The 21,188-nt window shown below is 37.9% G+C and overlaps 1 protein-coding gene across 3 annotated transcripts in view; it reads left to right on the top strand.

Annotated features, from left to right (window-relative positions):
• The window catches only part of LOC140927536 (chromodomain-helicase-DNA-binding protein 8-like), a 32,962-nt gene that overhangs the window by 249 nt on the left and 11,525 nt on the right, over nucleotides 1–21,188 (top strand). For 2 of the 3 annotated variants that reach the window (XM_073377203.1, XM_073377202.1), the window contains exons 2-34: nucleotides 881–2,581; nucleotides 2,874–2,997; nucleotides 3,353–3,562; nucleotides 3,805–3,854; nucleotides 3,940–4,057; nucleotides 4,177–4,263; nucleotides 7,750–7,815; nucleotides 8,044–8,115; nucleotides 9,889–10,016; nucleotides 10,453–10,528; nucleotides 10,713–10,825; nucleotides 10,917–10,971; nucleotides 11,211–11,274; nucleotides 11,416–11,528; nucleotides 11,815–11,976; nucleotides 12,346–12,426; nucleotides 12,871–13,602; nucleotides 14,129–14,217; nucleotides 14,595–14,685; nucleotides 15,125–15,232; nucleotides 15,352–15,533; nucleotides 15,870–16,253; nucleotides 16,616–16,705; nucleotides 17,006–17,106; nucleotides 17,301–17,418; nucleotides 17,883–17,973; nucleotides 18,387–18,447; nucleotides 18,576–18,715; nucleotides 19,064–19,137; nucleotides 19,236–19,334; nucleotides 20,059–20,174; nucleotides 20,588–20,670; nucleotides 20,959–21,074. In XM_073377203.1, coding sequence (XP_073233304.1) covers nucleotides 1,065–2,581; nucleotides 2,874–2,997; nucleotides 3,353–3,562; nucleotides 3,805–3,854; nucleotides 3,940–4,057; nucleotides 4,177–4,263; nucleotides 7,750–7,815; nucleotides 8,044–8,115; nucleotides 9,889–10,016; nucleotides 10,453–10,528; nucleotides 10,713–10,825; nucleotides 10,917–10,971; nucleotides 11,211–11,274; nucleotides 11,416–11,528; nucleotides 11,815–11,976; nucleotides 12,346–12,426; nucleotides 12,871–13,602; nucleotides 14,129–14,217; nucleotides 14,595–14,685; nucleotides 15,125–15,232; nucleotides 15,352–15,533; nucleotides 15,870–16,253; nucleotides 16,616–16,705; nucleotides 17,006–17,106; nucleotides 17,301–17,418; nucleotides 17,883–17,973; nucleotides 18,387–18,447; nucleotides 18,576–18,715; nucleotides 19,064–19,137; nucleotides 19,236–19,334; nucleotides 20,059–20,174; nucleotides 20,588–20,670; nucleotides 20,959–21,074 — 5,711 coding nt within the window. In that variant the 5' untranslated portion in view covers nucleotides 881–1,064. Of the gene's footprint in view, nucleotides 1–104; nucleotides 736–880; nucleotides 2,582–2,873; nucleotides 2,998–3,352; nucleotides 3,563–3,804; nucleotides 3,855–3,939; nucleotides 4,058–4,176; nucleotides 4,264–7,749; nucleotides 7,816–8,043; nucleotides 8,116–9,888; nucleotides 10,017–10,452; nucleotides 10,529–10,712; nucleotides 10,826–10,916; nucleotides 10,972–11,210; nucleotides 11,275–11,415; nucleotides 11,529–11,814; nucleotides 11,977–12,345; nucleotides 12,427–12,870; nucleotides 13,603–14,128; nucleotides 14,218–14,594; nucleotides 14,686–15,124; nucleotides 15,233–15,351; nucleotides 15,534–15,869; nucleotides 16,254–16,615; nucleotides 16,706–17,005; nucleotides 17,107–17,300; nucleotides 17,419–17,882; nucleotides 17,974–18,386; nucleotides 18,448–18,575; nucleotides 18,716–19,063; nucleotides 19,138–19,235; nucleotides 19,335–20,058; nucleotides 20,175–20,587; nucleotides 20,671–20,958; nucleotides 21,075–21,188 lie in introns of those variants that run through there. The other variant, XM_073377204.1, reaches the window with a different exon arrangement.

Raw genomic sequence — 21,188 nt, 5'->3', positions numbered from 1 at the left:
GTGAGGGCAGCCAAAATATCCTTCGTGTTTCCCACATTTCGCTTTTGTTCCCTTGACGTTGCAAACAAGCATGGACGTTACCACTTGGCGTTTGCACAGTTACATGTTATTTAAGGGTACTCGACTTCTGAGGAATTTTTTGCAAAATTTTAGTTCAAATTGTTTAGGTTATCGGGGACAGGCATCAATTTGCACATTTGAATCAACTAGTGAACGCGAATTTCGCATTGTTATTGTGGACAACTTTCCTCCACCTGACCCGACTTGGCATGAAGGCTTTTGTTTTTCCCTCCTCGCTCCACTTTTGTGAATATTTCCCTTACTTCGCGGTTCTGACGCTCAACTGGACGCTGTCACAGTAATTGAATCTTGTTGTAAACGAAGACTGTAAAGATAATAATAGGTTTTGACAGGGGGAATTTTTATCGTGTTGTAGTGTTGCCTGAACCGGCTTCGCTCCCCTATTTCAACACGAACGCACTTATCGTTTAATTTTAAGCTCTTCAAGAGACAGTAGTTCTTCTTCTAATGACTGCTTTTGTTTTCAAGAAAAGTGTGCGTTTTGTTCGTAGGGTTTTAGCGTTTCAAAAAGAAATTGTTTCTAAATTGGCAAGCATTCCGTCGGATAACAGACCATGCGATGTAATGTGCGTACGTAAGGGACTTGCTGTCTTACGCAAACCCTCTAGTTCGCATTTCATTCATTTGTATCGCATACGTATTTCAAAGTTGATGGTTCGTCTTTTATCCATCGTTTTTCTTTTGTCCTGTTTACATATCATATTACCTTTAATTGACTTTCTTCTACAGTTTTCCAAGGATTATAGTTGTTGGTCTTTAACTTTGTTCATGTTCCGTGACCTTTAATTTTCCCTTTCAGAACGGCTCCTTTGACGGCGGCGAGTAGAATAGTCTTGTTTAACATCCCACCTTCGCTTTCATGGCCCATCAGGATAGTCAAAAGATTAAGACGGATGAAAGGAAGTAGAGATGGACACTTAACGGCCCACGGCACTGGCTTAAAATCGAGTTACTTGCGGTAGCTCAATCGCCGATGACCCATCATGGCGGATCCATTTCTGGGAATCTTTGATGGAGTCAATAACGGCCTGGATGATTTAGGTTTAGGCTCATCGTTGGGCTCGCATGGAAGCCAAGGAGCACAACTACAGCATTCTGCTTCTTTTCCTGGGTTTCAGTCGCAATCGCCGTCAAACTCGAACCAACCCAAGCTTCAACATTTCGACGAACGATCTTCAAGCTCCCCGTTTTTACCTCCGTCACAGAAGCTTCAACATTTTGACGATCCGTTACTCTCTTCCTCGCCGCAGCGGTTTCATACCATGCAGTCGCCCTCACAGCAACAGTTTTCCGAATTTCGTTCGCCGTCACAGGTTAACATGTGTTGGCCTCGTGGCCAAGCATCTCGTAGCTCTCCTAACTACAGCGGATACTCGCAGGGATCTGAACAGTCACCCTTCCGACAGCCATTTGGCTACGGCTTTCCAAGATCATCTTCTCCGAGGCTACAGCACTTTGCTAATCAATCTCCCATGAATTCTTCACCCGATCGTTATCCAACTGGTCCTTCACAATCCCCTAGACTTCAACTTTCAAATCAGTCGTCATCGTCTGTTCCCTTTTCCGGTTCCTCTCCCAAAGGCTCAAGCCCTAACACAATGGAGCTGTCTCAGCAGCAGAAACACAAACAAGTCAGTCCTCAGCAAGCAATTTATAGACACTTTCAGGCTTCAGAAGGAAATCAACAGCAACCAGAACTAGGGGGACAAAATCGTTTGCAGCATCTGATGGCAGGAAATGTAGTTGATATGGATCAAGGCAAGCCTCCACTCTCGGGGCAAGGGGAAGGAGCTTTTGGTTACAATCCTTATCAGGGTGGACCTCAACCACCCATGGCTATGCATCAGAATTCACCTCAGTCTGGTTATAATTCACAGCAGTTTCAAAATCCACAATATGGTAGTTTCAATGGAGGAATGCCTGGTGGGGTTGACAACAAGGACATGTACGGTGCAGCAAACCAGCACAACATGGCTGCACCACAGCAGCGTGGGTATCCATTTACTAATCTGAATATGTCAAATCCTCAGGATTTGATGCAAGTCAAGACATCAGCAATCTTGCTTCAAATGCAGCGCATTCAACAGCAGATTCAGCAAATGCGGGAATTGGGACAGCCGGCTCAACTTCAGCAGTTACAAATTCAGTTTCAGCGGCTGTACCAAGTATATGTGATGCAACAGCAGCAGCGAATGAAACCAAACTTCCAACCTCAAAATTATGATCAGCTAAGGTTTTTTCAACAGCAAAGACAGCAAGAGAAAGCCAATAGGATTGCTGTAGAGGCAATGGCCAAAGCTGCATTACACACCACTGATGGAATACCTTCATTGCCTGGGTTTCCTCAAATGTCGTCGGCCCAGCGAATGATGGGACATCCATCTGCAGTTAATACGGGAATGATTGATTTATCAAGGCACCCTAAGCCTGCAGAACCTATTAGCCTGGGACCCTCTATTGTTTCAAAACCTGCACCAGTACGGAGCACTCATACTTCAAGGTTCTGTTTTATTATTAATTTTGTAAACTTGAATCACAATCTCTGATTTTATCAAAGGGCAGTACTGGAGTCAAAGCATAAGGAAATGGCATTGCTATATAAAATCCATCTTCTCTACATGCCCAATACAGTGTTATCTTATTGCCTTGATACACAGATAATGACTTGACATTGAGCTTCACTTTCCCTAGGATAATATCACATAATGTGTTGTCCCATTGTGTTTTCCTTTTTGTTGTAATTTATTTAAACCACAACAATTAAGTTGACATGGGTGCTTTATTGTTTATAGGCCTCCAGCTACTGTCTTGGCAAAACCAGCCCCTATTCGTAATAGAAAAGATTCATCTGATGCAGAACCATCGCCTCCCAATTCACCAAGCTATTTTGAAGAGGATATTGAATCCAGTATCACTGTAAGTTGAGTAATGCTTGGTTTGTTTAACATTAAACAAGATGATTACCATTACCATCAAATTTCAACTATTTTTTTTCAAAGAACATCTTTCAAATAGAATTTAGAAATCATGTGTTATTGTTTAGTATTACAGTTAAAGTCATATATGAACAATTAGACATCTCGGCCTGTCTAATTTGCATTTATGGACACAAAAATAAACAAATGTGGCCTCATTTTGTGTTCAGTCATTTATTTTACGGTATAATTTACAACAGCTGGTGCAACCACTCTGTTGCACACAAATGAATCTGTCTTAAGAGTTTTCCAATGGTCTCTCCTGTTTATTATGTCCTCGTCCTCTGATATTTTAGCGCCGATCTCTCAGAGAACGTAAAAAGAAAACGTACAAGGATGACTTTGACTATAACTTGTCTGAAGAGGAAGGAGAGAAAGAGCCCATCAATGACGTTGCAGCTTCGTCAACTTTTCCAACTGATGTTGCCACCAGTTACTTTCCAGTGGTGCCAGAAGTGGAAGAGACAACAGTAGTTGAAAAAATTCTGGCTATGAGGACTAAACAAGTAAGGGGAAAAATTGTAGGCTATTAACTATTAGTTTTGATTCTGTTAGAAATCTGGCTCTTTATGTCATTTTGTAACAGTTGAGGATATGGCAAGGTACAATGGCTGTTATACCATTTAGCACACTTGTCTGGCATATCTAATGTATAATTCTCTCTTAAATAAGAATTATGTCTTCTTGACTTATCATCAGTCTTTAGTTTTCTAAAGTTTGTGTTCAATAAAATCAATATTTCTTTCAGGATGAAGAACTGGGAAATTATGAAGAATTTTTTGTCAAGTTTAAGAATTAGTAAGTTGAACTGTGATCCTGAATTTAACTTAAGTATGAGTTTTGTGGAAACTTACTTATCATTCCATATCATTTCTTCTTCAAGCTCATATCTTCATTGTGAATGGGCAACTGCTGAAAAGCTAGCGAGAGGTGATAAGAGAATACACATGAAAATCAAGAGATATAAAGCTAAACAGAATGCAGTGGCTTTCTTCAGTGAGGTTTGAACATTAATTTCTCAATTTTTTAGCCACTCTACCGTTATCTTATTGAATTCTTCTTTCCGGGTGCCAATTTCTTGATAATGCAATTTGTTGAATTCTTTTATTTTGGTTGACAGCTTGATGAAGAACCATTTAACCCTGATTATGTTGAAGTTGATCGTGTACTGGACAAGTCTACAGGAGTTGACCAAAATAGTGGAGAGGTAAGCTAGAAAAGTCTAATACCGGAAGTATGTCCACTTAAATTCATATTGTGGGAGGTCTACATGTAGTTAATGTCACTGTTACAAGTGAGTCTCCCAAATAGTCTGATTTACTGTGCTCTGCCCAAAGACCAATAATCACCCTTTTCGGGTAACAAGAGGACCATCTTTTTTTTAGTGGTAGTTTGAACAATAATTAATGCATAGTGGATATAAGAAGATGAGCATTGTTTGAATAATGATAGTTAGATCATTGTTCATCATGATCAACCCAAGCTCCAGCTTTATTACTGTTGCATCTATTAAAGATTGCTTTGCGTGACACTTTTTGAAACAAGTGGTTGGTTTTTGCGGCTTGTCGCATTAACACATTATCAAGTTGGGAAATGATTATGTTAGAGGTTTATCACTGTCTCCAATTAGCGATAATCTGTGCCACAGTCAACTGATAACAATAATGTGGTTTGTAAATAAAAATGCTGTCTTCAAGTTATTAATAACCTGATATTACCCTTTCTATTTTTGTCGCCAAATCTTTTTAACTTTACACTTTGCATGCATGTATATCATATTTGCCCAGATGATGATAACCACATTTGCGTGAACATGGCTGGTTTTTATAAGAGAGGTCATGTATACACGTAGTTAAACAGGAGAAGGGATCAAAGTGAGATAAGAATAATTACACCTTTCTTTCTAACCCCATACAAAAACCAAATGCATGCAATTGATTTCTTTTAAGTTCCTTATATCTTTTAAAGAGGCAAGAAATACCATGTGTTCCTCTTTGAAAAAAGGGTTTTTTTTTTCCATTATTTGCTGATAGAGTAAGGTGTTGGGACATTGCTTAAGATAAAGCTGGTGCATGGAAATTAACTTGTTAGGCATCACTGATAACAAATTGTTAGAATGAATTCCTTGAATGTACTTCTGCCTAAAAGTGCATACAGTTGAAATGACATTAAACTTACATCAGTCTAAAACTTGTAAAATATGTGGAAGGTACTTTTTAGTGTTGATTTACCTGTATTAACACATAGTTAGATAAATGTCAGGTGTAAATCTGAAAATAATAGTCACAGATTTTGAGCATTGGGGAAAGCTATTAGATATGGGAAATGTTGTGTAACTTCAGAACAGAGTTAGTTCAGAATCACATAATCCAAAGCTACATTTACATTGGCATAGTGTAGTTTGCAGCTGTATGTGTGAAATTTATTAAACCAGACCTTGCCATTCTTGTCTGAGTATTATGCAAATGTTAAACATTCCACCCTTAGGGAACATAAATAATTAATTTACACCTCTTTTCATGCATGAAATAGAGTTTTTATCTCACCCCTCTTAAAATAAATCTTAGTGTACTTTACAAGGTGTTAGCAGATATATTGAGAGTAGCATTTTTACAGGCATCATTGGACTGCATCTCTGTTTTAAATCTGTGAAATAGTGGAGTTCATGGGATTAACCCTGAAAAGATATATGGTTTCAAATGTATATTGCATGGTGCAATATTTCGCATGTAATTTATATTATGCAAAGTCAAACATGTTGGCAGTTCCGAGTTATATGGATATAATTTTCCTTTTAGTACCTTGCTTATGGTTTGGGAAGGCCGTATTCAAGTGCGATGTGTTGAAGTGTTCAACAGCAGTAATGTGACTCTAGGTTCCCTTTCTCTTTGTTGAGCTCATTTTCTTGTTAAATGTTTTCAAAGAGTTTGGCAAAATTATTCATTTAACAAAAAAAATTTGTTTTCATCAAGCCATGCAATAACTCTGTCACATCTCTAAAGTTGCTTCCACTACTGACAGTGTACTTTCTGCAGATGTGTAGTTTTAATGCTCTGTCACTTTCTAGCTATTGTCTTCATGTGGATCATGCTGTTTGTCTAGTTTGTACAGTACTGATTTCGTTATTTGAAAGTTAAGGTTGCACAACAGTCATTTGGTGTTTTTGGGCAATTAAAGTGGAAAGTAGTTTATACTGTGTAGCTGCATCAGCTCTAGTAAGGCCGTCATTGATAATTATCATGTTTCAGTGTGTTCATTGTTCAATCTCTGTAGTCTTTTTGTATTGTTTCATTTGCGATTGTACGCTTTGTATTTCATGCAAATGCAAACTTATTATAACAACAATTATCATTCAAGTTGATTGGTGTAGTGAGTGGAGGCACAAAGAGTAATACAGGTTTTGTTTAACTTATTAAACAGAAGTACCAAAGCAAACAGTCTGTGAGCATAAAAAAAGAAAAAATTTCCTCTTTGATATTGCTTCCTTCTGTGTTAATATATCAACTGGAGAAGGCTTTTAAGTTTTGTACTAAATCTTAATCCTGACCTTTGTTATTGAGAGCACTTGCAGTTTTTTGCAGTGTGATAATAAAGTTAATAATGTCATAATGTAACTAAAGATGCTTTATTCTTTGTCCTTCTTGAAACATGTCATGTGATCTGAACTGCTGGTTGAATTTCATTACTGTTGAAATCTGGGCCATGTTGTTCAAAACTGGGTTGAGTCAAGCCAGGGTTACAATCGCAAAATTTTAATTAAGATATGACAGTGTAAAGAGCAAATTCAGTTTAATTGTTTTTGTGTACAATTTGATGACTGGATGCTCTGAAAAGAATAGATAAAATTATGTGCGAATATGCTTTTGAATGAAAGAAACTGGGATTAAAATTTACCTCTGGGTGAGTGCTAATCAGCCTTTGTACAACTGGGCCCTGAGTGGTTCAGATGAAATATACAAGCGTTTCAACCAAAATTGTTCTGTCCTGCTGGTTAGGAACTTCTTAATGCACAAGATGTACATAGATGGTTAAAATCACTCTTAAGTGTAAATTAATGATGAACAACTTAGATTGCATGACCATTTAAACTTACTGTATCTGTCCAAAACTCTTCACTGTTGGCTAAAAGAGTGTTAATTTTGCACGTGAAGTTTAGTGTTTACTTAAGTTTTTCTTAAATTAACATGGTACTATTTTAAGATTTAGGTTTATTTGTTATGGAGGTTTACTTCTATTGTCCTGTTGCTGTGTATTTCAAACTTGTAACAGTAAAATGAGATCCTCCTAGAACAAACTTGATGCTTGTCAGACAAGTTCCTGTGGTTGTTGTCAGGACACTTCACTACAAGCATACAAAATATTCTCACTAAGGACAAAGAAGGAGTGTCAGTGTGTGTTGTTGTTGGATAATTATTTGAGTGACTATTACAGTGTACTTACAACAAACATCTGTCTCCTGTTAGGTCTTTTGTAAAGTTGTCATTAAACATGTAAAAACTAACGCAATTTAATGTGGGGACATTTGGGCAACCTCGTGATGCCATTATCAAGGAATGGAAATAAATGCATCTTGAGGTCACACAAACGTCGGAACATTATTTTGTTAGTTTTTCTGTGTTTGTTTCTCCAAATCATTATTGATTAAAGTTGTCATTGATAACCTTATTTATTGCCTCTCACAAATTTCTTGCAGCCAATCACACATTACCTTGTGAAGTGGAGATCACAGCCTTACGAAGAAAGCACCTGGGAAATTGAGGTAAAATTCACAAAGCAATTAAAACTCCTAGAAATAAAAAGTTCTCCCAGAGGTTTCAACTGAATGGTAAAACTGCAAGATTATTTCCCCATATTATAAAGGCTGTCAGAGTGATAAAAAAACTCTCCTCAACTTATTTTGTTCTGTAAAAATTCCCGTTGAGCAAATGATTGCTTACAATGATTCTGAGAATTTGTCAATTTATAGTGTCTCAATATTTCTTTGCAGGCTGATGTTGATGAAGATAAGATCAAACATTTCCAAAAGCTTAAGGAACTCCCACCAATGCAACTAAGACAGGTAGGGTAAATTAGGAATTAGAGGAAGGAATGAAGTACAGTCAAATGTTCGTTTACAGTTTTTGCCTCATTAGCACATGCCTTTCATTCTGACGTGCATCCCAGACCACCTTTATTTCTGATTTATCCTACAAATTGTATAGGATCCTACAAAGAACCTATATTTCAAGAAATCCTCTTATATTACATGTAAATAGGACTTATTCTGATATCTGCATTTTGCACTGTGAAGCAATTTTGTTGTGAATTAACAAAATCAAAATTCTTTATCAGTAAAAATAGTATTGCCGTCCTTAATCTTCTTATTTGGTGAAGCTAGTGAACAATTAGAGAAAAAATATAATACGTATACATTCTTATGGTATGTGCTTCTTCGTTCGCTATTGATGGGCTGTTGCCAAACCTGCCCGACAACATCAAAAGACGTGACACCAGTTACTCAACGAACTAAACCACTCTTGGTTCTGATTGAGTAACTGAGGTCACATGCAAATTTTTTTTCCGAGTAGCAATCAAGAGACAACAAATCAACAATGGGGGAAAAAGTTATCACAGATTTTAAGGTCTTTTCATGGGAATAGAATGAGATGAGTCACAGAGAGTTTATTCAAAACACAACCTTTGTAACAAAAGTAATTTTAAATAATATTTTTATTTTAAATTTTGCCATCAAATAGTGTTCTAGTCCCCCATTAACAAATGTCACTGGTTGTCAAGTTTTGACCAAATACATTAAAAGCTCAGAAAAGTGTGTCTCTTGCTTTATTTTCATTGTATGAAATCTATTTTAGCTCCTATAAAGAGCCTATATTTTCGCAGAAAATTCCTTTATTTTCCTATATTTTGAACTTGCACAGCCTATTTTTCCTATCAGATTTTCCAAAAAGTAGTTGTGATCATTTTGTTAAAATAAACTCTCTGAATATGGAAAAAGCAAAACAATTTCAGTTATCTGTGAAAAATTGAGCCCAATATACGGAAGAGTGTTGGAGAAATTGTCTTTTAAAAGCTTGAAATTTGCAAAGAATGTGTGGGCTCGTTAACTTTTATGCCACCTAGCAATTTTGCAGTTTTCGATGGCAGCTATTTCCTTTGTTATTGCTTGCTAAGAGCTGAAAATTGCACAAATCCCTCAAATTAACCAACTCTTTCAACTTTTGAATTTAATTTGTGCATTCGTTATGCATTCTATGGGTTGTCTTGTATGCTAATAAGGAACAAAAATGAAGACAATGACGTCGGCAAAGATTCGCCGTTAGATTTAGTCTAGTACCGACTCATTACCGATGTATTTCAAGGATTTATTGACAGTGACAAGCTGCAAGTTTTTAGCAGCACAAAACTGTCAAGGGTCGCATCAAGAGTCTCGATAATGTTGGCATTTACCAGTTTAAGAAAGCATAAGGAGGAACCCATTACTATGAATTTGCTCCATTTAAAGACACCTGAGATTATGTGCAGGTTGGAAAAATGCTATGAGATAAATTAAATAAATATTAAATTATCCATTCCCCTTGTGGGGCTTTTCAGGGATGAAACAATGTAATTCAAATAGAACATAACATGATTGAGAATCCCAAAGGGTAGGAGGTAAACCAGTTAGCTATTAATTTTTTTGCACAGGACTACCAAGAACAGATCCAGCTACAGTCAGGGCAGGACTTGAATCTTGGGGCCTCTGAATTACAATCCCAAGCTGAATTACAAGCTCAGCAGTGCTGCCTCCTAACATTTACCTTGCATAAACTGAAACGTAGTGGTTTTTTTCTTGCAGTTTCGTCCTCGTCCATACCCTCATGAGTGGTACAAGATGGATACCTCACCTGTGTACAAGAATGGCAATGTGTTGCGAGAATATCAGCTGGAAGGTGTCAATTGGCTCACTTTTTGTTGGTGTAACAGGTGAAAAGTTTTTCCACTATGTTGTTACACAATATTGTTTGTTCTGATGGTATGTTTTGTTGCAAGGGTGGTCTCATACACAAAGACAGCTGACATTTTGCAGTGTCACCACTGGTTTCCCTGCAAAATGCTGTGTGAGGGTGGAACACAGAAATTCCATACTGATGACTTATCACGTCCCTGATCTGTGTAGCGCTTCTGATTAGTTGTGCCATATGAGAAGTTTGTTTAAACCAATCAGAATCGCTACCCAGATATAGATAGTGACATGTCATCATTATGGAATTTCTGTGCCCATTCTGTAGGGAAACTTGTGGCAGTGTTGCAAAAAGTTGGCTATTTCTCTGCTTACATCCATAGTGATCCAATTTTGATTGTACTTCAGTGACTTGCTGCTCTTTGTTAAAAGCATGTTTTACTTATTTCTGCTGTTTAGGCAAAACTCCATCTTAGCTGATGAAATGGGACTTGGAAAAACAATTCAGTCTATTTCTTTTCTTATTGAAATGCAGGTGAGTGTAAATCCCCATGTGGGATCACCTATCAGCTTCATCCATTTAATATTATGACATTTAGAATACAGTCTCGGCATGTTCCAAGCTAGTAGTTGCACAATGGTTCTAAAGTTTATTTTGTGTGAAAAGATATGAACAATTAATATTACAACTAATAGGAGAAAAATATTTTCAATCGCAGCGGTATGGTGTGAGGGGGCCATTTCTGGTGATAGCACCGCTCTCCACAATTTCAAACTGGCAAAGAGAATTCGAAACCTGGAGTGATATAAATGCTGTTGTTTATCATGGGAGGTAAGTGTTTTGTTGTTGTCGTTGTTTATTACTAAGAGTGATTCTAAATGAACCTTACAACTTGCTGATATGAGGATTATTTTCCTTGCAGTGCGTCAAGTCGTCACTTGATACAGGAGTATGAATTCTACTTCAGAGATGAAAATGTAAGTTTCATTCAGTGCTTTTTACTTTAAATTGTAGATCATTTTTACCATTTCTGGTCATTTCTATTGTGATACTTACTGTAAATGTATAAATTGCCATATAGGTTTACAATGAAATACTGCATAGCTTAACCCTCTAAAGGTCCATTCATTTTCTCGTCATATCCCCAGTTGCCAACTTTTCGACCTCTTTTGTCATCCCACATTACTGATGTTATTGCATTCCTTTTTTTTCCCAGGGCCAACCATTTAATGGATTGTACAAGTTTGAAGCAATGATTACAACCTATGAAATAATTATAGGTATGAAGATGTATATAACATTATGTTTTTCTTTGTGGTGAAAATCCCTTCTTTTTATGTAACTGGCCAGATGGCATCCTTTTTTTGGTGCACAGTCCAAGTCAATAAACCTGTTTTTGTTTCCTTTTTTTGTCTGTAAAGCTGACAACATGCAACTCAGTTCAGTGCCGTGGAGATGTGTGGTCATAGATGAAGCTCATCGGCTGAAGAATCGAAACTGCAAACTTCTTGAAGGCCTCAACAACCTAAGCATGGTATACATGTACATTTAATAATATTTCTGCACGTTCTCTAATTAATTATTACAAGTGGTCACTGAGTGATACTTGGGTCATGGTTTTGCTTTGTGTGGGTGGAGTTGATGGTTGTTAGAAGCCCTGATTACAGCAGTTTGGCCAGACCGACAAACTGACTGAACAAGCTGATTAATGGTTGAATGAATAAGAGGGAGTGAAAAATTGAAAAACAATGCTTGAAAGCAAAACTGGCTCGTCTCTCTACTCTGATACTAACAGCATGTTAAATAATGCTGTTTTCAAGGAACATCGGATATTGCTGACAGGAACGCCACTACAGAACAATGTAGATGAGCTCTTCAGTCTTCTGAACTTCCTTGAACCTGCGCAGTTCCCCTCTCAAGTGGCCTTCCTTATGGAATTTGGTGACCTTAAGACAGAGGCTCAAGTAGAAAAACTCAAACAGGTATGCACAATTTCAGCTTATATTTTATTACAGTGTCAAGATAACAGTAAAAGTCCTACTGTTTGTTGCACTTCTATGGCCTGAAGGGTTTTTGGCACTAAAGGGGTTGTTAACATTAAAGTTACGGGGTAATGTTTTCTCACTACCAAGTATGGTATACGCTGGATAGATGGTGGAATATGGGAATTAAATTCTTGGGTTAGAGAAGGTGAAGTTAAACTTCCTTGAAATGATGCTGTAACATGTTAGACTACTGAAGCACAGGAAGAAAAATCTTGCACTGATCAAGGATGCTGAATTCATAGTTGCTTTGTGTGTCGTATTGTGGCTTCAAATCCTTCAATATTTTCTTTTGTCTTCTTCCTTTAGCTTTTAAAACCAATGATGTTGAGACGACTGAAGGAAGATGTTGAGAAGAACATTGCTCCAAAAGAGGAAACCATCATAGAGGTCTGTTCTTCAGTTCTTGTTATGTTCATATGTTTTGTCAGCCTGTGGTGTAAAGGGATGTGAAAGCTATATATAGAGTTAGGCCTTTATGTTCTCTGACAAGCACGTCCTTTTTTGTGCCAGCTTTGGCTACCTCCTAGCTCTTCCACCTAGCCTTGTTTCTATCTTTCTCAAAAGCCCAAGAGAAACAAGGGTGGCTGGAAGAGCTGGCAAATAGCCAAAGCAGTAGCACAAAACACAGTAATGGTCACAGAGCTTGATGACCTGGCATTAGATTAGGCCTTCATTTTATTTGCCAATGTTCTGAAAATGGAGTGTAACATTTTGTCATTTAAATATTGCTACTCACAACATGGCAAAGACTAGTTGCATAAAGAATTATTAAAAATATCAGACAATAGTGCAGATGTTGCATTATGGTAACTTATTCATTTTTATCTTCAGGTGGAGCTTACAACCATCCAAAAAAAGTTGTACAGAGCTATCCTTGAACGTAACTTTGCTTTTCTGAGCAAGGGAGCAACGTCCAGTGCAAATGTACCAAACTTAATGAACACCATGATGGAACTTCGAAAGTGCTGTAATCATCCTTTCTTGATCACTGGTGCTGAAGAAAAGGTGCTTGCTGAGCATAACCTGTCAATGCATGAAAAAACTCCCAAGCATGCCACAGTCATGATTGATGCTTCTGGTAAACTGGTGCTTATTCACAAGCTCCTACCAAAACTGAAAGCAAATGGGCACAAAGTCCTGGTTTTCTCTCAGATGGTTCGATGTCTCGACATTTTGGAAGATTACCTTGTTCACATGAGGTATCCATATGAGAGGATAGACGGGCGGGTCCGTGGAAACCTACGGCAAGCTGCTATTGATAGATTCAGCAAGCCGGACTCTGACCGTTTTGTGTTCTTGTTATGTACTCGAGCTGGAGGACTGGGGATTAATCTTACAGCTGCTGACACTGTTATCATTTTTGACTCTGACTGGAATCCTCAGAATGATATTCAAGCACAGGCAAGGTGCCATCGCATTGGACAGAGCAGGTCTGTTAAGGTGTACAGACTTATCACTAGGAACTCTTATGAGCGTGAAATGTTTGATAGAGCAAGCATGAAGTTGGGTCTGGACAAGGCTGTGCTCCAGTCCATGAATACCAAGGAGAATGCAAGCAACAGTGTAAGGGCTTTATTCACTCTTAGATTTTATTACTTAATACATTGGTAACAATGAGAACAACTCAAATAACAGAGTTTTTAATAAATCCACAAGGATCCTTGCAGGTTTGTCAAAGCAGCTAGCTGGTGATAAAATAATAGATGTCCACCTTTGAACAAGCTCCAACCCTTGCCTTTCTATAAAGTTGATTGAGCCAACTGGCACAGGGAGGTGATTTGTCAGAATAAGTTTCATTACAATAGAATTTCAGAATATCTCGGATACTTGCACTGATTAGGAGTTAGAGTTCAGTTACAGTGTAGAATTGGAGACCAAAATGGGTATTCATGTTGTTATTGGTGTTTTCTATGGGAAAGGCCAATTTAAAGACAAGGTACATGTTAATTGTTGCATGAAGATTTGACAAACCATGACAAACAGTTTATCTTCCATTCACCAGTACAGTACAAATAGGGCATTGTTCGTTCCCTAACAACCTTTGTTTTCCAAAGTTTTGATCTTTCAAGTTTCTGTTATTTTTATACAGCAATCATTGTCCAAGAGAGAGATTGAAGATTTGTTGAGAAAGGGTGCTTATGGTGCCATCATGGAGGAAGAAAATGATGATAGCTCCAAGTAAGTGACTTAATTGAGAACATGAGACTTGGCTTTTCCTAACAGTAACTTAAACGTATTGACAACAATTTTCCATGGTCTACATGTATGCCCTTATCAAACCTAGCAATGACCTCAAAATGTTCAAAACTCAAGTGGAACCACTTGCCTGCATTTTTTTCAAAAAATAGCATTTTTTATTTTCAAAATGACATTTTCTGATATCCATTTCTAATGAAGTTTGGTGAAAAATTGTGTGCACGAGAAATTGCACCACCATCACATCATTTCCTTGCTCTTTACTCCTATACAACATATTTCTCGACCAATCAGTGAGAGAAATCCCCCAGTTATTATTAATTTAGTGCTAACTCATGGATCATTTTGCTATTATATAGGTTTTGCGAAGAAGACATTGATCAGATTCTAGAGCGCCGTACTCAAGTCATTCAGATTGAGTCCCAAGGAAAGGGATCTACTTTTGCTAAGGTAAAACACAGTCATGTTAAATTAATTTCTTTCTATACTACTTTTTAAGAAAAGAAGATAAAGTAGAGAAATAATCAAGTAAATAAATAATAAGGGGTCCTGAGAATGAACATTCTCATTATATATGTCCATGGCAAACTGCAGCCTTTATCTCTGTCTAAATAAGGGAGCAGCTGGCAGAAGCTAATTTCACCACTTACAGGGGAAAACTTGTTGCCTACATGTACTCGATACTCAAGGGGAATAATGCTAAGTGAGATTCATGCAATTGGGAACCTTTAGTACTGGCTATAGCAGTTACCCTGTATACTACTGCAAGACACTTGGACTAGAATGGGCTTTGAATCTGTAAGCTTGGTGGACAGATAATATTCCAGTTGTGAAGCCTCCAGCTGTAAGATGTTGTATGACTTGTTTAACTCTTTTTTTTCTTTTGTAGGCGAGCTTTGTGTCATCTAAGGGAGAGGAAGAAATTGATATTGATGATCCTGATTTCTGGCAGAAATGGGCCAAAAAAGCTGACCTAGATGTCGACCTTATAAACAAGGTATGCAGTGAACATTTTCTATACTAGCCAACGCAACCTTAACTGTGTCTTACACTCATGCTTCATCTGAATTCCAGAATTTAGAGTGGGATGGTGTAATTTTTCTCTATTGTAAACAGGACAATCGAATTATTGATGCCCCACGACAAAGGAAACAAACAAAGCGGTATGGCAATGAGGACGGTGATTTTGAACTATCAGACTTAGATCTTGAGGAAGATGATGAGGCACCTTTGCCACGGAGGTCATCTTGGACCCGAGTAGAGTGCTTCAGGGTGGAAAAGAATTTGCTTATTTATGGGTAAGTTAAAATATTTTTTTCTTGTTAACCTTTTACTGGCAACAGTTGTATAGCAGATGCTGCAACAAAAGAAAGGCATTAGTGTTATCATTTCAACAACTTTATCATTTTTATTAAAGGGCAGTTAAACAGAAATTAGGAACCTAGGCTGGATCATGTTAGCTGTTGTGATATTATGGCAATTATTAGTTGCACTCTCGTTGTTTACGTTTCAAAGAAACATGTTACATTAGTTAACACACCTTTTACCTTAATTCTGTTTCTGCTTTGCACTTGTGTGAAATTTGTCTAGAAATAAGAAATTATGCTGAGATTTTCTCTTTGTTTCCTTTGCAGCTGGGGACAGTGGAAGGATGTCATTGCCTCAGGGCGATTCAAAACCAAGGTCTCTGAAAGAGATGTTGAAGCCATTTCTCGCACAATACTGGTGTACTGCCTGCACCATTATAGAGGAGATGAAAAAGTGAAAGGTTTTATTAGAGATCTGATTAAAGCCTCAGCCACAAGAGAACGACTGCCGAGTGAAGAGCGAGATGCCACTTACATGCCACTTCCATCCTCAGGGAAGGGCAGGGGAAGAAACAAGAAGGGCAAGACTTCTAATAAAAACAAAAGCGCCATTGCACTACTGGAAGTTGGTAGTGAGTGGCGGACATGTGATCCAGAAACTCTTATACTAGATGAGGGTTACAAGAAGCACTTGCAACACCACTGTAACAAGTATGTTGTTGCCGTAGTTAATCACATTTTGTAATAGGCCTTATAATAAGTTTTCGTCAGGCAAGCAGGTTTCACCACCAAGCCTCGTTTTGAGATTGTAACTTTTAATTAAATTTGTAAGGCAGTAGAGCTGAAAATAATACCAGTACAGAAAGATTGCAGATGTAAAGAGTTTTGATCTCAAACAAGGTTTGGTGACCGGGTGGAATTTGCTTGTCCGATGTGAACAGGCATAAGATTCATTCACTGGTATGATGTAATGTGTGAATGTGATGGGTTTTAAATCTGACCCAATCATCTTTGATTTACTATGTTCCTGTTATTACCTGCAGGCATCTAATATTTGTTTGTTTTTTTGCAAGGATTTTGCTGCGCGTGAAACTCCTGTTTTTCTTGAGACATGAGGTGATTGGCACTCTTGGACACAAGATCAGAGAGGGATGCAATGCAAGGTTTGTTAAACCGGTGTGCAACAAACGCAGACTGCAGACTTGCAGACTGGCAGGTAAACGATCAGGTTAACATTGTTGTGATATGCACTAACAGATTCTTTATCCCTGAAACTAGCCTTTTAGGGATATGGAATCTATTAGGGCATTTCACAACAATGTTTACCCCGTTCACCTGCCAGTCTGAAAGTCTGCAGTCTGTGTTTGTTGTACACCATTGATAGACTGCTCAAACCCTAATAGGTGGTTTTGGTTCTTTCTTTACTCTTTCAAACCTAATACCATATTGTCATTTCTTTTTAGTGATTTGGACATTGTCATTCATCCACCTGAAGGTGATCCACCAGCGACTTGGTGGGATGACGAGTGTGATAAGTCACTCTTAGTGGGAGTCTACAAGTATGGTGAGTATTAGACATTTTGAATTAATGGAGTCAAGTGGTAGAGCTCTTGCTTTCGCGTGAAATAAAACTGGGGTTATAAAGTTTCTGGCTAATACTATCTAATGTGCAACAAGCCACGAGCAGAAAGTAAGGTGACCTTCAACAGTGATGAGCTAATCTTTTTCCCAACTCTAACCTGCTGTTGTGTTTCATAGGGTATGAACATTACAAGACAATGCGAGCAGATCCCTGCTTGTGTTTCGTGTCTAAAGTTGGCCTTCCAACTGACATGAATGACTCCACTGCAGGTGAACCTACTGACCCAGATGACAGGCAAGTACATGAAGTGTTTCTAAAAACATTTCTAAGAATATTTTTACCCATGTAGGTTATCACTTAGGGTTGTGAGAAAAAAATGTCCATTTAAACCAAACCAAGGGCTGTCATACTGCTTTGAAGACTTAGAGCCTGTGTCACTCCTAGGTTGTTCCCCTTTGTGGGTTTGATTGTAATTTTCTGACAAGCATTCCCATCCATGTTGTATAGGAGTTCTTTTTACCTGAGGCCCTTACCCTAACTCCTAACCCCTGAACCTACATGTATAGAGCTTGCTTGCACACTGCAAGACACTGACAAGGCATGGGTTTGCTAATTTGAAGTCTTTCAGTTGCGGTTGTGATTTTTCTTTTGTCAATAACGTAGAAACATTCCGTTGTTTGTCAAATTTCCCAATTTGCTTAGTGGTGTTGCAAGTGTCATGTACCTGAATAATCAGGAATATTTTTGTTGATGTTTAGAGATGACGATGATGCCAATGATGACCCTGACTATCAACAGCCTGCCAGTGTGTCTCAGAAAGATGATGATATGGAGGATGAGGATGATAAGGTGACTGTTCACACAGGCATTACGATTCCTATTTCGCAGTCAGTGATTAGAACTTTGGCTCTTTCTGAAACATGATGATTTATCCTTACCTACTGTGAGACTGTGGTTATTTCTCTGATACTAATGGTGGGTAGTACTGAGGAGACCTCAATCCTAATCTTGAGATAGCTATTACACATGTGAAGCATGTATTATAACCAGCACTAGTGTGGATGGAACTATAGAATGTCATATGATCACATGCATGTGCACCTTCTGTCACCCTGGTTAATACTAGTATATTCTATATTTTTTAAAAATCTTTTTGTTAGTGTAGTTTTTCAAGGTTTTTATTTACAGATCCCTGTTAACCCTGAGTGCATTCAAGCTAAATAGGGAATTGCAAATTTAATAAGTCAGCATCTTCATTTCAGGACACTGTTTCTGCTGTTTCATCACCCGGCACACCTCGGAAGGCAGAGAAGTTGTATGAAGGTAAGGTTTCTTCTTGAAGACCTTCTGTTATAATTGTATTTAGCCGCATCTACCATTCTTTTGTACTGTTAGTATTACTTTACTTCTTTAGTGATAAAAATGCCTTTGTTGCCATTTTTTTCTAATAGCTACTGGAGGTGAGCCTAGAGGTAATCCAAGTCTAAGGTGGCCAACACCATCTGATTTAAACACCAGACTCAGAAGAATCATTGCTGGGTACCAAAGAGTGGTGAAGAAAGCCGAGCTGAAGAAGGCTGCTGCAGAAAAGGTGAACTCCCCCACCTTCACCAAAACTGCAATGTTTCCCATCAAATTTTTTTGTAACCAGTGGACCCGTTTTCTTGTTGTTTTCTACTCTTACTGTGTTAGATAAAATTAAATCTTTAAAATCAGGTCCTTAGTGAAACACTTAGAATGTGATTGAGTTGAAGTTGCTGTTCATGAAAGCTCTATTACAGGTCTTCTGTGATAGACAATGGAATGATTTTGCCCTAAATGTAATAATACTATTGTCTTGCAGCTGTAACACTGGGATTCATTATTTTATTCTTTATGACTTAAGCAGATTTAGCTAAGGTAAATGTTACATGGCGATTGATTCTTGTCTCCTATACAGGAACGTGAAAGAAAGGAGAGGTTTGAAGAGGCTGTCCGCCAGAAAGAACTGAAAAAGGCAGAAATGGCTCAAAAGTTAGTGTCATTCTTTACGTTGTGAACTACAATTTACTGTCATGTAAAATCAATACCATTATTGTAAAGAGGCTTAACCTATTCTTCTTCTCTCCCAGGTGGTCAAAACGAGAGGAGGTGGACTTCTATCGCACAGTGACCACTTTTGGTGTTGAGTTTAACAAAAAAGAAGGTACATATGACTGGTCAAGATTCAGGTGAGTAGAGTGTTAATCAAATTGTGGTCATGAATGTTTACATTTGTTCCTTTACCATTGTCAATGATTAAAATCTTGCTGTTCACATCCTGAATTTTGTTGTTGACACAACCTTACCTACAATGAGACAGTGGTTATTGTAACATTTTATGGTCGTAGTTACCTAATGGACCATTTTACCAACTTGAGCTTAGTATCCTGTCCTTTGAGTGAATGTGAGGCTGAAGTTGACCTATTTTTGTGCAACGTGCAAAGAAAATCATTTTTACAGCTTGCCCTTCGGGCAAGCTGAAGCTAGCAGTTACTAGCCCAAACGTCATTTCCGCTAGCCCCAAAAACTTTTTGACGAGCAGAATTGATTTCACAGTTCTTCTGTTATTCCAATTCCTCCAAAATCATCACATGCCCGCCGGGCAAGTTAAAAACAGAATTAACTAGCCCGATAACAAAATCCACTAGCCCCGGGCTGTTGGACACTACTTTCTTTGCACGCTGTTTGTGACAAACTTCCTTCCTTTTCTTATGGAAATTATGCCTTAAAAATACTATTTAGCAAAAGAACAAATTGATTTGCATAATAAAGCAGGAAGGGTTGTATCAAAACAAGGTCAACTCCAGCCTCGTTTCCACCTGTAACTGTAAAGTGGGCTATTGTGGTTAAATAAACCATGACTGAAGTGAATCCTTGAACGACACTACAATCTTGCTTTGATTGATCTTTCAGACGACAAGCCCGGTTAGACAAGAAGAATGATGAAAGGCTGACTGCTTACTACATCGATTTCATGGCCATGTGTAGAAGAGTAGGTGGCCAAGCTACTGAAGAGGATGCAGGTAAAGGTGAGTGAAAAAAAAAAAAAAAGATTGAAACATGCTCAAAATTTTGTAAATACTGTAGATCAGAAAGGTAAGCCCTTGTTGTGTAATTTTATCTTGATTGAACAGATTTACAGAGAAAAAAAGGAAACATTATTACAGGGTGGCATGTACTAGGCTAATGTACACTTAGTCTGCTAACTTTTAAACAAATGCCATTTGTAACTGAATGGATGTAAAATAATGGTTAAGAGTGACTAGTATCTGTATTGCAGCCTTTGATTAGTTGCTGTTCACATCCTGACAAGTTTGATGAAAGCTTACCAATTACAAAATGAGGCTGTGTTTGAAAAGTGTTTGGAACATTTATTCAGTGGTTCTTCAATTTTTTATTGCACAATGTGTAATGCTGTAAATGACTGTATATTTTTGGGCAGGACTGAGTGTGGAACCTATTTCAGAAGAACGGGCCAGTAGAAGTCTTTACAGAATACAGTTACTCTCAAAGATTCGAGAAGAGGTACAGTTTAAGTATTGTTGCCCTGTTGCTGCTATGATTTAGTCAACTGTGCTTGTTTGTAATATTTTTAATATTTGTAATATTGTTCGGTTGACAAATGGATTAGTTTCTGTAGAGGCTGTAGTGCTGCATAAGTAGTGAGTAAAACACCGAATTAGTGGGTGATAGGGTTAATAATTATTGAACACCACAAAGAGATTCAAGAGCTGATGTTAGGAGTGCTAGCCCATCATCAAGGATGTGTGAGTTGTGTGACTAATTTTTCATTGCCACTATCTTTGTTTAAAGGTTTTACCTCATGAGAAGCTAGATGAGCGACTGCAGCTAGTGCAGCCATCTTCCAGCTTTCCTGACTGGTGGATATGTGGCAAACATGACAAAGATTTACTTATTGGTGTTGCCAAGTAAGCAAAAATTGCACTAATGATAGTTTAAAATTCTGTTATTTTGTTGCAATTGAACAAAGTATTGCAGCTACGCATAAGATTTCATTTTTTTCTCTGATTTTGTTGAGTTTT

This window comes from Porites lutea, chromosome 2 (genome assembly GCF_958299795.1).
Source record: "Porites lutea chromosome 2, jaPorLute2.1, whole genome shotgun sequence".
In the NCBI taxonomy this organism is placed as follows: Eukaryota; Metazoa; Cnidaria; class Anthozoa; order Scleractinia; family Poritidae; genus Porites; species Porites lutea.
This window is presented reverse-complemented; position numbering and strand designations above follow the sequence as displayed.